Here is a 17317-nt window from a genome sequence, read left to right as displayed (position 1 = left end):
TACCTGATAAGAGAGATTGATCACATCTCATTCTCTCTCTCTCTCTCTCTCTCACATTGGCTCAATGTTAATCATTGTTTGCATCCCTCCATCATTAAGTCAATGTCAATGAATGATCACATCACTCTCTGGATCATGGTAAGTGTTCGCATCCCTCTCTGATTGGATCAATCTCACTGCTTTCTCACTGCTTTATCACATGTGGGCAGCACGGTGGCACAGTGGTTAGCACTGCTGCCTCACAGCGCCGGAGACCCAGGTTCAATTCCCACCTCGGGCGACTGACTGTGTGGAGTTTGCACGTTCTCCCCGTGTCTGCGTGGGTTTCCTCCGGGTGCTCCGGTTTCCTCCCACAGTCACAAAGATGTGCGGGTCAGGTGAATTGGCCATGCTAAATTGCCCGTAGTGTTAGGTAAGGGGTAAATGTAGGGGTATGGGTGGGTTGCGCTTCGGCGGGTCGGTGTGGACTTGTTGGGCCGAAGGGCCTGTTTCCACACTGTAACGTAATCTAATCTAAAAAAAAAAAATATGATCAAGCACAAAAATTGATCCAATGAGAGAGAGAGATGGGATCAATCACTGGCATTGACCAATGAACGAGAGGGATATTATCGATCACTGAAATTGTCCAAATCAGAGAAATATCTGATCAAACGCTGACATTAATCCGATGAGAGAGAAATGTGATCAATCTCTGACGTTGAGATAATTAGAGAGAGATGTGATCAATCCACTGACATTGATCCATGAGAGAGAGAGAAAGAGAGAGGATCAGTGACATTCATCCAATGAAAGAGAGATGTGATCAGTCAGTGACAGTGATCCAATGAGAGAGGCATGTGGTCAATCACTGATTTTGACCCAATGAGAGGTGTGATCAGTGAAATTGATCCAATGAGAGAGAGATGTGATCATTCACTCATGTTGATGCAATGGGAGTGATGTGATCAACTACTGACACTGATGATATGAGAGAGAGATTAAGTCACACACTAATCCAATGAGAGAGAGTGATCTAATCAACCAGTGACATTGATTGAACAAGAGATGTGATCATTCCCTGACATTAACCTGATGAGAAAGTGATGTGATCAATCACTCAAATTGATCCAATTACAGAAAGAAGTAATCACTCACTAACAGTGATCTAATGTGTGTGTGTGTGTATGTATGTGAGAGAGAGAGAGAGATGTGATCTATCACGACCATTGATCTAGTGAGAGAGAGAGAGAGAGAGAGAGGGAGATGTGGCCAATCACTCACATTGATCCAATAAGAAAGCGTTCTGATCAATCACTTACATTGACCTTATGATGCAGAGGTGGGTTCAATGACTATCGTTGAGCCAATGAGAGGGAGAGAGAAAGAGATGTGTTCAAATGCTCATATTGATCCAATGTGAACTGGATGCAATCCATCACTGACCTCAACACAATGAGAGATAGATGTGATAAAGCAGTGAGATTGATCCAATCAGAGAGGGATGCGAACACTTACCATGATCCAGAGAGTGATGTGATCATTCATTGACATTGACTTAATGATGGAGGGATGCAAACAATGATTAACATTGAGCCAATGTGAGAGAGAGAGAGAGAGAGAGAATGAGATGTGATCAGTCAATCATATTGATCCAAAGATCAATCACTGACATTGACCCACCAAGAGAGAGATATGATGAATGGAGAATGCAGGGGAATATGCCAGCAGCAGCACCAGGTATTCCTGAAGGTGAGATGTTAACCTGGTGAAGCCCCCAAACAGGATTACTTGCACACCAAACAGCAAAAGCAGCAAGTGATAGACAGGGCTAAGCGATTCCATAACCAACGGATCAGATCTAAGCTCTGCAGTCCTACCACATCCTGCAAAAAAAAGGCTGAAGCTTTCGCAGCAATCTTCAGCCAGAAGTGTCGAGTGGGTGATCTATCGCAACTTCCTCCAAGTGATCCCCAGCATTAGAGATACCAGTTTTCAGCCAATTTGATTCACTCCATGTGATATCAAGAAACAGTTGGAGACACTGGATACTGCAAAGGCTATGGGCCCAGACAACATTCCAGCAATAGTACTAAAGACTTGTGCTCCAGAACTTGCTGCTCCCCCAGCCAAGCTGTTCCACTGCAGTTATAACACTGGCATCTACCCGACAATGTGGAAAATTGCCCAAGTATGTCCTGTACACAAAAAGCAGGACAAATCCAACATGCCCAATTTCCACCCAATCATTTTAGTCTTGTTCATCAGTAGAGTGTTATCAAGGCTGCATTTGACCGAGTGTGCCATCAAGGAGCCCTGGCAAAACTGGAATCAATGGGTATCGGGGGCAAACTCTCTGCTGGTTGGAGTCATACCTGGCACATAGGAAGATGGTGCTGGTTGTTGGAGGTCAGTCATCTCAGCTCCAGGACATCTCTGCAGGAGTTCCTCAGGGTAGTGTCCTACACCCAACCATCTTCAGCTGCTTCATCAATGACCTTCCCTCAATCATAAGGTCAGAAGTGGGGATGTTCGCTGATGATTGCACAATGTTCAGCACCATTTGCAGCTCCTCAGATAATGAAGCAGTCCATATTCAAGTACAACACGAACTGGACAATATCCAGGCTTGGGCAGACAAGTGGCAAGTAACATTTGCGCTACACAAATGCCAGGCAATAAGCATCACCAATAAGAGCCAATCTAACCACTGACCCTTGACATTCAATCATGTTGCCATCACTGAATTTTTCTTATTTGTGGGACATGGGCGTCGCTGGCTAGCCAGCATTTATTGCTGAACAGAATGGCTTATCAAGCTTTTCAAGAGAGCAGATGAGTGTCAGCCACATTGTCCCCAGAACATTTGCTGAATTTCCAGATTAACAGACTGGCAATAACACCACTACATCATTGCCTCCTCGAATCTCTCAGCATCAACATTCTGTGGGTGGCATGGTGACTCAGTGGTTAGCACTGCCGCCTCACAGCGCCAGGGACCCGGGTTTGATTCCAGTCTCGGGCGACTGTCTGTGTAGAGTATGCACATTCTCCCTGTGTCTGCGTGGGTTTCGTCTGGCTGCTCTGGTTTCCTCCCGCAATCTAAAGATGTGCAGGTCAGGTGAATTGGCCGTGCTAAATTGCCCACAGTGTAAGTTATTAAGTATGGGGTAAGTATAGGTTAGGGGAATGGGTCTGGGTGGTTGCTGTCTGGAGGGTCAGTGTGGATTTGTTGGGTCGAAAGACCTGTTTCCACACTGTAGGGATTCTAATTCTAATCAGAAGGTCAACTGGACCCACCATACAAAAACAGTGACTACAAGAACGGGTCACAGGCTAGGAATAGTGCGGCAAGTAACTTACCTCCTGACTCCCCAAAGCCTGTCCACCATCTACAAGGCACAGGTCAGGAGTGTGATGGAATACTCCCCACTTGCCTGGATGGGGACAGCTCAACAACACTCAAAAAGCTCAACACCATCCAGGATAAAACAGCCCACTGGATTGGCACCACATCCACTCCCTCCTCCCACCGACGCTCAGTAACAGCAGTGTGTACCATCTACAAGATGCCCTGCAGAAATTCACCAAAGATCCTCAGGCAGCACCTTCCAAACCCACAACCATTTCCATCTAGAAGGACAAGGGCAGCAGATACAGGGGAACACCACCCCCTGCAAGTTCCCCTCCAAGCCCCTCACCATCCTGACTTGGAAATATATCACCGTTCCTTCAGTGTCGCTGGATCAAAATCCTGGAATTCCCTCCCTCAGGGCATTGTGGGTCAACCCACAGCACATGGACTGCAGCTGTTCAAGATGGCAGCTCACCACCACCTTCTCAAGGGGGCAACTAGGGACGGGCAATAAATGGTGGGCCCAGCCAACAATGTCCATGTCCCACCAGTGAAAAACAAACCACTGAAATTGATACACTGAGAGAAAGATGTGATCAATCACTCATACCGATCCAAGTATAGAACTACGTGATCAATCACTGACAGTGACGATCGAGAGAGAGAGAGAGCGTGAGATGTGGTCACTAGCAGACATCAATTCAATAAGAGAGTGATATATTCAATCACCAACTTTGATCCAATGGAAGACTTAATAATCAATCATGAAGAACGGACCAATGAGAGAGAGTTGTGATCAAACGGCAATGTTGGTCCAGTATGAGAAGGATGTGATGAATTCCTATCTTAGGGCCAATGATAAAGATTTGTGATGAATTCCTAATGTTGGACCAATGAGAGAGTAATGTGATCAGTCACAAAGATTGGTCCAATGAGGGAGTTCTGATCAAGCTAACATGATTAGTGATCACTAACATTAATCCAATGAGATAGAGTTCTAATCCACCATTAACATTGCACATTGCAACATCGGAATAAGAAGAGGCTACGTAACCCCTCAAACCACTCAATGAGACAAGGTCTGAACGGTGATCTAATCACATAATGTCTTCACCCTGAATCCCTTACATTTGGTTAACAGGAAATGATCAATACAATTTGATAATGAACAACCAATCGGGTGTCAATGCTGTTACAGAAGTGTGTTCCAAATTTCCGTCATCTTTTGCATACAAAAATGCTGAACTTCATTCCAGAAACATCTGGCTCCAATATTTAAACAATGCTCCCTCATCCTTGCTGTTATAAGCAGCCTGGTGACTCAGTGGTTAGCACGGTTACCTCACAGTGCCAGGGACACAGGTTTGATCCTAGCCTCAGGTGACTGTCTGTGTGGAGTTTGTGTGTTTTCCCTGTGTCTATGTGGGTTTCCTCTTACAATCCAAAGATGTGCAAGTTAGGTGAATTGGCCATGCTAAATTGCCCATCGTGTTCAGGGGATGTGTATTAGTTCGGGTAAATGTAAATGAATAGGGTAGGGGAATGGGTCTGGGTTGGTTGTTCTTCGGAGGGTTGGTGTGAACTTGTTGGGGCAAAAGGCCTGTTCCCACAGTGTAGGGATTCTATTCTAGCAGAAATATTTTCCCTCCAGTTTCCCTGTCTGTTCCTCTCAGTGCCTTCTAAACGTTGAGCTAAATTGCAGGCAATATAACCATAGTCTGTGTAATCTCTCCTTCCAGTGTAATCTTGGGCATCCAGGGAGCATTGTGGTGAATCAGACCACATTTCCCTCGAAGATTAATCTATCCTTCCTAAAATGTGGTGCTTAGAACTGTGTGCTGTACTCCAGGAGTAATCTAATCATAGTGTGCAGGTTAGGTGCATTAGTCAGGGGGGAATGGGTCTGGGTGGGTTACTCTTCGGAGGGTCGGTGTGGACTTGTTGGGCTGAAGGGCCTGTTTCCACACTGTCGGGATTCTAGGATTCTGTTCCTTAAGACATAAAGGCCAGAATTCCATTTACCTTTCTGAATATTTTCTGGACCTGTTTTGTGACATTTTAATGACATCTATACCTGGACTGACTCCTCCCCCCCCCTCCTCCCCCCACAAAAAAAATTGTCTCTTTGGGCCTCCAAGGTTTGTAGATTTTCACCATATACAACATATATGCCATCCCTTTTAGATCCAAAATGGCTGACCTTACATTTTCGTGTCTATTTTCTATTTCTTTCTCCATTCATTTAACCTCTATCACTATGCAAGTTTTCATTGCTGGAAACCCCCTTCCATCTTTGTGCCGTCAACTAATTTAGATTTACCCTTCCCAGGTGCATCCCTGGTATACTGCTTATGGCAGCACCTTGTCCAATCTGCGCCTCAGCGCCTTGGCCCAGAGCAGGTGAGGATGGCAGTTTCCTTCCTTGAAGGGCATGAGTTGACTTACCTGATTTGAACAGAAAGTTGACAGTTAAGCATTCCCTGATGCTTTCACCATGGCATCACCCCGACCAATCAGAGTTCCGATTGCCTACTAATCAGCAACCTTTTCTCATGCAGTAGAAATGATCGTTCCCTGTCAGATTTGGCATTCTTGGGGATTCTCTCCTGATGTGTGCAAGAAGGAAACTTCAATAGCATGTCCTGATTCGCAGCAATACTTTAGATCTGTAGAACCAAGTTGGGTTTGGATAGCTGTCGATCCCATCACTGTGATAGAATATGGTGAAGAATTGAGGTTTGAACACAGATCAGATCTTTGTGGGACACCACAAGTCACATCTAGCTGATAAATGACTCATTATCCTTCAGTCTCAAGAAAAGGGACTGATCATTTTGGATCAAGATGAGAAGAAATATCTACACTCAATCTTTGGCCTATCAGATTGCAGGTACTCCACTCTTGAATATATGTAAAGTGTTGGGTGACACTAGGCCAGCATTTATTGCCCACCCCTAATTGCCCACAGGCAGTTAAGAGTCAACTACATTGCTGTGGGTCTGGAGTCACATGTTGGCCCAGAGCAGGTGAGGTTGGCACTTCCCTGAAGGGCATGAGTGAACCAGATGGGCTTTTCCAACAATCAATTTATGGTTATCGTTAGACTTTTAATTCCAGATATTTGTCGAATTCATATTTCACCAACCAGGGAGACTTTCGACACGGCCAAATAACACGTTTTGTCGAAGGTGAAGTTAATGAGCTTGAGCATGTCACAGAACCGATTCTGAAGCTGTTGGATCTTTGTTAATCCATTCTTTGTTAAGTTCAGGCACCTTCCCTTCACCCCTGTTCCTTCCTGCCTTGTCTACCCAAGTTGCCCTGTACAATTAAAAAGGAAATATATTCAGAAAATGCCTTAGTTTCTGTGTGTACTCTGACAGTTTTGTTGCCAGTTCAGTTTTGTCGAACTGAAACGCACTTTACTTCCCATGTGACTCACAATTCCGCATGGCAGCCCTCTTAGAACTCTTGGCAGTCAGCAGGAATTCGGTTTGCTTCCTTGAGAGAGAAGAATCCTGCAGGGAATTCTCAATCGGAATATTAATCAGTGAATGTATTGCTCGTCGACTCTGCTTCAAAACATTGAATCTGTTTCTCGATTCTACATAATGAGCGCTGTGCTTGGAATATCATTCCCCTCTCCCAATCCTCCCTTTCCTCCTCTCCCAATCCTCCCCTTCACTCTCTCCCAATCCTCCCCTCCGCCCTCTCCCAATCCTCCCCTCCATCCTCACCCAATCCTCCCTTCCACCCCTTTCCCAATCTTCCCCTCTCCCAATCCTCCCCCATCCCAATCCTCACCTCCCCCTCTCCAAATACTCCCCTCCCCCACTCTCCCAATCCTCCATTCCTCCTCTCCCAATCCTCCCCTCCCCCACTCCCAACCCTCCCCTTCACCCTCCCAATCCTCCCCTCCACCCTCTCCCAATCCTACCCTCCACCCTCTCCCAATCCTCCCCCCACCCTCTCCCAATCCTACCCTCCACCCTCACCCAATCATCCCCTCCACCCCTCTCCCAATCGTCCCCTCCACCCCCTCCCAATCCTCCCCTCCACCCCCCTCCCAATCCTCCCCTCCCCCACTCTCCCAATCCTCCCCTCCACCTCTCCCAATCCTCCCCTCCCCCTCTCCCAATCCTCCCCTCCCCCTCTCCCAATCCTCCCCTCCACGCACTCTGAATCTTCCCCTCCCCCTCTCCCAATCCTCCCCTCCACCCCCTCCCAATCCTCCCCTCCACCCTCTCCCAATCCTCCCCTCCACCCTCTCCCAATCCTCCCCTCCACCCTCACCCAATCTTCCCCTCCACCCCCTCCCAATCCTCCCCTCCACTCGCTCCGAATCTTCCCCTCCCCCTCTTCCAATCCTCCCCTCCCTCCTTTTACCAAATCTTCCCCTCCCCGATCTCCCATTGCTTCCCTTCACCCTTCTCCCAATCCTCCCCCCTCCCAATCATCCCTTCCCCCCACCCAATCCTCTGCTCCAGCCCTCTCCCAATCTTCCCCTCCCTTTCTACCTCTCCAAAATCCTCCCCCTTCCCATTCCTCTCCTCCTCACCCAAACCTCTCCTGCCCCTCTGTCATTCCTCCCCCTGTCCAATTCCTCACCTCACCACTCCCAATCCTCCCTTACTTCCCTTTCATATTCCTCCCATCCCCCATTCCTCCCTTCCATCCCACCCTCTCTCATTCCTCCCCTTCCCCCATTCCTCCCCTCCCTCCCCAGTCTTCCCCTCCCCCTCCCAGTCCTCCCTCCCTTTCCTGCCTCTCCCAGTCCTCTTCTCCGCCCATCTCCCACTCCTTCCCTCCCCCTCTCCTCCCCTTTCCTTCCCTCCTCACCTCTCCTATTCCTCCCCTCCCCCTTCCATTCCTCCCCCTCCCATTCCTCCCCTTCACCCCACCTCACATTCCTCCCCTACCCCACTTCCCATTCCCCCCCTCACCCCACCTCCCATTCCTCCCCTCCCCCACCTGCCATTCCTCCTCACCCATTCCTCCCCATTGCCATTTCCCACTCCTCCCGTCACCCACCTCCCATTCCCGCATCACCCCACCTCCCCTCCCCCATTTCCCATTCCTCCCCTCACCCCTCTTCCATTCCTTCCCCTCTATTCCTTCCCTCCCCCATCTTTTGCATTTCTACCCCTCCCACACTCTCCCATTCTTCTCCCCTCCCTGTCTCCCATTCCTCCCGTTGCCCCTCCATTCATCTTTGATTTAGTTTGGGGTCCTGCCCCGACTCCCATTGGATTAAAGAGCGTTCGGTATTGTGGATAATCATTGTTGAAATCCCAAACAGCGTTAGGAGTGGAACATGAGTCCTCTCTTGTATGCCCTGCTACAAATCTCACAAGGCAGCTAGATTATGCACAGCAAGATCCAACAAATGCCAGTGACTTTCAGTGTGGTTTCTGGCGTCCTTGTTAACTGTTTTCACCAGGACTGCAGGTGAATTTCTTGCCCTTCCAATATTGGCGCCATTTATTCCCTGATTCAGTGATTTCCCACTAAGTGGCGGCACCTTTGACAGTCTCGAATCTACTTGCAGAAGGGCAAGGATCCAGTCAAATCGTCTTCTACAGAAATGGTAGGGCTGATTTTATTTTTTTGGCCCTTGCTCCTGGGGAATGCCCAATTCCTGGCGGCTAATGGGACAAAGACGTGCTCCACTGGCGTTTTGGGGGTGGATGGAGGTATTCCAAAAGAGTGGAGCCATTCCCGGACTCCCACCTCAAGCGCTCAGTGTGACTGCTAGCTATGGGCCCAATGATGAGAGTATTCACCAGCCCATAATCCTCCACTACTCAGAGGGTGTACGTGAGTCCCAGAGCAGCCAATGATTTTGGGTAAGAATTATTTCCATTTCTCTTACCATCCCTTCCTACTCTGATGTGCAGCTGCTGAAATGTAGCGGGTGCTGAACCGAACTTTACTTTTCTCCTTCAGGTTCTCCAGAAAATGGGCAAAACCATGGAAACAAAAGATGAACAGTTTGAGCAGTGCGCAAACAGCTTCAACAAACAACAGGTACCATACCATCCTTCTTAGCAATGGGCAATCTGACATCCTTCATAGCAAAAGGTACCCTGGCACCTGCCTTAGCAACAGACACTCTCAATCCTCCATAGCAAAAGGTAACCTGGCACCTGCCTTAGCAACAGACACTCTCAATCCTCCATAGCAACAGGTAACCTGGCACCTGCCTTAGCAACAGACACTCTCAATCCTCCGTAGCAACAGGTACCCTGGCACCTGCCTTAGCAACAGACACTCTCAATCCTCCGTAGCAACAGGTACTCTGGCACCTGCCTTAGCAACAGACACTCTCAATCCTCCGTAGCAACAGGTAACCTGGCACCTGCCTTAGCAACAGACACTCTCAATCCTCCGTAGCAACAGGTAACCTGGCACCTGCCTTAGCAACAGACACTCTCAATCCTCCGTAGCAACAGGTAACCTGGCACCTGCCTTAGCAACAGACACTCTCAATTCTCCATAGCAACAGGTAACCTAGCACCTGCCTTAGCAACAGACACTCTCAATCCTCCATAGCAACAGGTAACCTGGCACCTGCCTTAGCAACAGACACTCTCAATCCTCCATAGCAACAGGTAACCTGGCACCTGCCTTAGCAACAGACACTCTCAATCCTCCATAGCAACAGGTAACCTGGCACCTGCCTTAGCAACAGACACTCTCAATCCTCCATAGCAACAGGTAACCTGGCACCTGCCTTAGCAACAGACACTCAATCCTCCATAGCAACAAGAACCCTGGCACCTGCCTTAGCAACAGACACTCTGAAATCCTCCATAGCAGTATGTATCCTGATCCTGATTTAGCAACACATACCCCTTCGCAACCAGCAATTTCATATCCTCCAGAGGAATATGGATCCTGACATATGCCTTAGGTACAGATACTCACTTATGCTCCTTGTACTCCTTAGCAACAGGCACTGTCATGCCCTCAATAGCAACAGGAACTCTCAAGGCCTACATAGCAACAGGTAACGTAACACTTGCCTGAGCAACAGGTGCTCTCATATTTGCCATAGCAATAGTTACCCTGGCACATGCATTAGCAACTGCCATCTCTTATAATGACAGATACCCTGATATCTGCCTTATCATTCTAAGCATTCTCATATTTTCCATAGTAATAGTTACCCTGACATGTGCCCTAGGAATATGCAATCTCATATCTTCCACAGCAACAGATATGATGACACCCATATTGGCAACAACTATTCTCTAATACTCCTTTGCAACCTGTACGCTGACACCTGTCTTAGCAACTGCCATTGTCATATCATCCATAGCAACAGGTCCCACGACCACTGCTTTAGCAACTGGTATTCCCAAAGCTGCCATAGCAACATGAACCCTGAAACCTGTCTGAGCAACAGGCACTCTCCTTTCCTCCATAGCAACAGGTAACCTGACGCCCACTTTAGCAACTGCTCCTCTCATATTCTACAAAGCAAAAGATTTCCTGATACTTGCCTCAGCATCTGACACTCTCATGTCCTCCATACCAATTGTTACCCTGACACTGGCCTTAGCAAAATACTGTCATATCCTTCTGAGCAACAAGCATTCTCAGTTCCATCAGAACAACAGGTTCCTTGACATAAATCTTGGCAACAGGCAATCTAATGAACACCACATCAACAGGTACCGTGACACCTGCATTAGCAGCATGCGCTCTCGTATTCTCCAAAGCAACAGGTGCCCTGAAACCTGCCTGAGCAACAGACACTCTCTGAGATTTCCCCATTGCAATAGATACTCTATCAACATCCATAGCAACAGATTGTGACATCCTTGTTCAGTAAAGGTAGCCTGACATTTTCTTTAGCGATAGATACTTAGTCAACGCCAGTACTAACAGACTATCTGACATTGCCCTTAGCAAAAGATACTCATCTCCTTACCAACTGCAGGCATGATTTTTGCCAGCAGCCTTTTTTTTTCGGTTCCACCTGAGTGTTGACTCAACATTTTGGAGTGTGCCCATTAGCCTAGGATTTGGTCAGCCTTGGGTGATCGAAGGAACCATGTCCTATGACCCTCGCAAACACAGTGCAGCGCAGAACCAAGCAGCAATGCCAGCAACTGCCAACCGCGCCAAACGGCTCAGTGAGCCCATTGCAGGAGCCAACTCTCTCACCTTGCTGCGCAATGCAGGCTGCAAAATGGCCGACATTGAGGTTCGATACTGGGGGTGGGGGATGTGTGTGGCGGGGGGAGTTGGTTGGCGTTTCTCCAGCGTCTTCTGGAGAGGGTACGAGAAAGGGCAAAGCAACTGGAATAGGGCAGACCTCATGGTTCCAGGCCCACAGGTTACACATGAAGTGCCCTCTGACATGGCTAAGTAGAGAAAATAAACCAGTTGGACTTCGGTGCCACAGTTAGATGGCACATGCCCACCTTCTTAAGAGCAATGAGGGACAAGCAACAAGTAATCCAAGATGGAGGACGGGAAAAATTTCTGGCTGTAAGAGCTGCTCCTTTTTTTGAGGTATTTTAGGTATTGGAGGTGATTTCCTTGAATTCCAGGAGCAGCAATTCCTGTTTTATATGCTGTTGCATTGTTTTGGAACTTTGGTGGAAAAAAGTCAAAATAACAGCAGTTTTAAAAGGGAGAGGTACAGACAAAGGAAGCACATGGTGAGGTCAGTGCAGGAGAGAAACAGAGAGAAAGAAACTGACACCACAGTGAACCTGCACAGTTACTGCCTTTGCTGTTTGAGTTCATGTATCGCTGGACATCGGAGTGCATCTGGGAAAATTAACAAACAGTGAAATTCACCACTAATCTTGGAGGAACCTGTTTGGGAAAAGTCACAGCACAGAAACACATAAGTTAATTGTTTTAAGTGTGGCCTACAAAAAGTCTGCAGTAGTGAGTAGAGCGGGTTCTTTCTTGATTATATGTTTTTTGAGAAATGTCTCTTGATTAAACTTAAAATATAAGCCATAACTATTAATTTAACGTGGAGCAGTGTTTTGTAGAGGAATAAGACGGTGTTATTTTCTGGGTCTAGATTGTGAAGGAGCAAAAATGGCCTTTAGTAGAGTGATATGCGCTTCTTGTCAGATGTGGAAGTTTAAGGAGAGTTTATGGGTTACTGCGGATTGTATCTGCAATAAATGCTGTTGGTTGTGAATCCTATCAGATCGAATGGATCGGTTGGAGAGGTAGTTAGAGGAAATGAGGAATTTGCAACATCAAGGGTATGAGATGGATGACAGTTATAGGAAGGGGGGAAATTCTCAGACACAGTCACATAGATGGATAAACTCCAGGAAAGGTAAGAGAGGTAGGCAGGTAGTACAGGAGTCTTCTGTGGCTATCCCCATTTCAAACAAGTATACTGTTTTGGAAAATGTAGGGGGTGATTGATTCACAGGGGAACGTAGCACAAACAGCCAAGTTTCTGGTATTGAGACTGGCTCTAATGCAACAAGGGGTATGTCAGGTTCCAAGAGATCAATTGTGTTCGGGGATTCTGTAGTCAGAGGTACAGACAGACGTTTCTGTGGCCAGCAGAGAAAAAGCAGAATGGTGTGTTGCTTCCCTGGTGCCAGGATCAAGGATGTCTCAGAGAGGGTGCAGAATGTTCTCATGGGGGAGAGGGGCCAGCAGGAGGTCATTGTCCACATTGGAACCAACAACATAGCAAGTGAAAAGGTTGAGATTCTGAAGGAAGATTACAGAGAGTTAGGCGGGAAGTTAAAATGGAGGTCCTCAAGAGTAGTAGTATCTGGATTACTCCCAGTGCTACGAGCTAGTGAGGGCAGGAATAGGGCAGATGAGTGCATGGCTGAGGAGCTGGTGTATGGGAGAAGGAGTATGCTCGGGTGGATTTCAACTGGTAAGGTGTGGAGGGGGAGGGGAGGGGTGGGGACCCAGGGAGATAGTGAGGAATGAGATCAACCTGAGATTGGTACAGTTAAGAACAGAAGCGAGTCAAACAGTCAGGGCAGGCAGGGACAAGGTAGGACTAATAAATTAAACTGCATTTATTTCAATGCAAGGGGCCTAACAGGGAAGGCAGATGAACTCAGGGCATGGTTAGGAACATGGGACTGGGATATCATAGTAATTACAGAAACATGGCTCAGGGATGGGGGCAGGACTGGTAGCTTAATGTTCCAGGATACAAATGCTACAAGAAGGATAGAAAAGGAGGCAAGAGAGGAGGGGGAGTGGCGTTTTTGATAAGGGATAGCATTACAGCTGTGCTGAGGGAGGATATTCCTGGAAATACATCCAGGGACGTTATTTGGGTGGAACTGAGAAATAAGAAAGGGATGATCACCTTATTGGGATTATATTATAGACCCCCCAATAGTCAGAGGGAAATTGAGAAACAAACTTGTAAGGAGATCTCAGCTATCTGTAAGAATAATAGGGTGGTTATGGTAGGGGATTTTAACTTCCCAAACATAGACTGGGACTGCCATAGTGTTAAGGGTTTAGATGGAGAGGAATTTGTTAAGTGTATACAAGACAATTTTCTGATTCAGTATGTGGATGTACCTACTAGAGAAGGTGCAAAACTTGACCTACTCTTGGGAAATAAGGCAGGGCAGGTGACTGAGGTGTCAGTGGGGGAGCACTTTGGGGCCAGCGACCATAATTCTATTAGATTTAAAATAGTGATGGAAAAGGATAGACCAGATCTAAAAGTTGAAGTTCTAAATTGGAGAAAGACCATTTTTTTCCGGTATTAGGCAAGAACTTTCGAAAGGTAATTGGAGGCAGATGTTCGTAGGTAAAGGGACGGCTGGAAAATGGGAAGCCTTCAGAAATGAGAGAACAAGAATCCAGAGAAAGTATATTCCTGTCAGGGTGAAAGGGAAGGCTGGTAGGTATAGAGAATGCTGGATGACTAAAGAAATTGAGGGTTTGGTTAAGAAAAAGAAGGAAGCATATGTCAGGTATAGACAGGAGAAATCAAGTGAATCCTTAGAAGAGTATAAAGGCAGGAGGAGTATACTTAAGAGGGAAATCAGGAGGGCACAAAGGGGACATGAGATAGCTTTGGAAAATAGAATTAAGAAAAATCCAAAGGGTTTTTGCAAATACATTAAGGACAAAAGGGTAACGAGGGAGAGAATAGGGCCCCTCAAAGATCAGCAAGGCGGCCTTTGTGTGGAGCCACAGAAAATGGGGGAGATACGAAATGAGTATTTTGCATCAGTGTTTACTGTGGAAAAGGACATGAAAGATATAGAATGTAGGGAAATAGATGGTGAGATCTTGAAAAATGTCCAGATTACAGAGGAGGAAGTGCTGGATGTCTTGAAAGGCATAAAGGTGGATAAATACCAAGGACCTGGTCAGGTGTATCCTCGAACTCTGTGGGAAGCTAGGGAAGTGATTGCTGGGCCTCTTGCTGAGGTACTTGTATCATCGATAGTCACAGGTGAGGTGACGGAAGACTAGAGGTTGGCGTACATGGTGCCACTGTTTAAGAAGAGTGGTAAGGACAAGCCAGGGAACTATAGACCGGTGAGCCTGACCTCGGTGGTGGGCAAGTTGTTGGAGGATATCCTGAGGGACAGGATGTACATGTATTTGGAAAAGCAAGGACTGACTAGGAATAGTCAACATGGCTTTGTGCATGGGAAATCATGTCTCACAAACTTGATTGAGTTTATTGAAGAAGTAACAAAGAAGATTGATGAGGGCAGAGCAGTAGATGTGACCTATATGGACTTCAGTAAGGTGTTCAGCAAGGTTCCCCATGGGAGACTGATTAGCAAGGTTAGATCTCATGGAATACAGGGAGGACTAGCCATTTGGATACAGAACTGGCTCAAAGGTAGAAGACAGAGGGTGGTGGTGGAGGGTTGTTTTTCAGGCTGGAGGCCTGTGACCAGTGGAGTGCCACAAGGATCGGTGCTGGGCCCTCTACTTTTCAGCATTTATATAAATGATTTGGATGTGAGCATAAGAGGTACAGTTAGTAAGTTTGCAGATGACACCAAAATTGGAGGTGTAATGGACAGTGAAGAAAGTTACCTCAGATTACAACAGGATCTTGATCAGATGGGCCAAAGGGCTGAGAGGTGGCAAATGGAGTTTAATTTAGATAAATGTGAGGTGCTGTATTTTGGGAAAGCAAATGTTAGCAGGACTTATACACTTAATGGTAAGGTCCTGGGGACTGTTGCTGAACAAAGAGACCTTGGAGTGCAGGTTCATAGCTCTTTGAAAGTGGAGTCGCAGGTAGATATGATAGTGAAGAAGGCATTTGGTATGCTTTCCTATATTGGTCAGAGTATTGAGTACAGGAGTTGGGAGGCCATGCTGCGGCTGTACAGGACATTGGTTAGGCCACTGTTGGAATATTGCATGCAATTCTGGTCTCCTTCCTATTGGAAAGATGTTGTGAAACCTGAAAGGGTTCAGACAAGATTTATAAGGATGTTGCCAGGGTTGGAGGATTTGAGCTACAGGGAGAGGCTGAACAGGCTGGGGCTGTTTTCCCTGGAGAGTCGGAGGCTGAGGGGTGACCTTATAGAGGTTTATAAAATTATGAGGGGCATGGATAGGATAAATAGACAAATTCTTTTCCCTGGGGTGGGGGAGTCCAGAACTAGAGGGCATAGGTTTAGGGTGAGAGGGGAAAGATATAAAAGAGACCTAAAGGGCAACATTTTCACACAGAGGGTGGTACGTGTATGGAATGAGCTGCCAGAGGAAGTGGTGGAGACTGGTACAATTGCAACATTTAAAAGGCATTTGGATGGGTATATGAATAGGAAGGGTTTGGAGGGATATGGGTTGGGTGCTAGCAGGTGGGACTAGATTGGGTTGAGATAACTGGTCGGCATGGACGGGTTGGATCGAAGGGTCTCTTTCCGTGCTGTACATCGCTCTGACTCTATGACTCTAAATGTGCTGCCCTATTTTGTGAAAGGATGAATTGTTTTTGTTTTGGATGAAGTAAGAAAAGGAAAAGGTGGTGTATGTTGTTGCACTTGGAATTGAAGAAAGAGTCCAACAAGACACCAAAGGGAAGGCTGTTTAAGAAAATTGAGACTCATGGGAAAGGGGGCGTCATTGGCCAATTGGAGAACCAGTTGGATTAAGGACAGAAACCATGGTGAATAGTTATTTTCCAGACTCAAGGATGAAATGTCATGGCTTTCCCTAAGGGTCAGCACTCGGAAAATTGTGTTTTCTTTTTAACATTATATGGAAATATTGAAATGTGGGTTAAAATTTCAATATTTCCCAGTGATGTTGAAAAGAAGTGAAGATGATAGCAACGGGCCATTGTGAGTCGAATGGGTAGACAAGTGGTAGATGGAGTTTAATGCAGTGAAGGATGAACTGCTACATTTTGGTTGTCGGGACAAGAAGAGGCAACGTAGACTTAATGGCACAGTTCTCACCAGTGGAGAAGGACAGAGGGACCTGGGGATGCCGGTGCAGACACCTTTGAAGGTGGCAAGACGTATTGAGAAGGTGGTGAGCATGGTATGTGCGATCTTGGGCTTTATAAACTACAAGAGGGCACAGGCTCGAGGTGAGGAGGGGGGGGGAAGCGTTTCGGGAAGAAGTGCAGGTCAAATGTTTCACCTAAAGGATGGTGGATGCCTGGAATGTACTGTCAGTGGAGGTGGTGGAAGCAGTGTTTAAAGCGTATTTTGATAGACACATGAATGGAAGGTGAACAGAGGGATGGAAATCACGTATGGGCAATGAGTAACAGGTCAAAATAAGGATCAGGAATCAGTGCAGGCTTAGTTCCTGGCCTGTTCCTGTGCTGTATTATATTGTCAATAGATGCGAAAGCTGGAAAAGCACAGCAGGAACAGGAAAGTAAATGTTTCGGGCAGAAACCCCTCTTCAGGACTGGATTGTATTGTATTGACTCCAGAACAAGCTGAGCCGTTATAAAACTCCAGTTTGGACACAGCTCGAGTATTAAATCCAAAGCTGTTCACCACACTTTAGGAA

At 46.8% G+C, this 17317-nt stretch overlaps 1 protein-coding gene across 2 annotated transcripts in view; it reads left to right on the top strand.

Moving 5' to 3' along the window:
• Positions 1–17317, top strand: part of LOC140471182 (myc box-dependent-interacting protein 1-like) — an 80594-nt gene that overhangs the window by 25635 nt on the left and 37642 nt on the right. The window contains exon 2 of one of the 2 annotated variants that reach the window (XM_072567070.1): positions 9281–9361. The exons of the other annotated variant lie outside the window; for it this stretch is intronic. Within the exon in view, the coding sequence (XP_072423171.1) occupies positions 9281–9361 (81 nt within the window). The remainder of the gene's footprint in view (positions 1–9280; positions 9362–17317) is intronic. 2 annotated transcript variants of the gene reach the window in all.

Source organism: Chiloscyllium punctatum, chromosome X (genome assembly GCF_047496795.1).
Source record: "Chiloscyllium punctatum isolate Juve2018m chromosome X, sChiPun1.3, whole genome shotgun sequence".
Taxonomy (NCBI): Eukaryota; Metazoa; Chordata; class Chondrichthyes; order Orectolobiformes; family Hemiscylliidae; genus Chiloscyllium; species Chiloscyllium punctatum.
The sequence above is the reverse complement of the archived record's forward strand: the minus strand, read 5'-3'. Positions and strand labels throughout refer to the sequence as shown.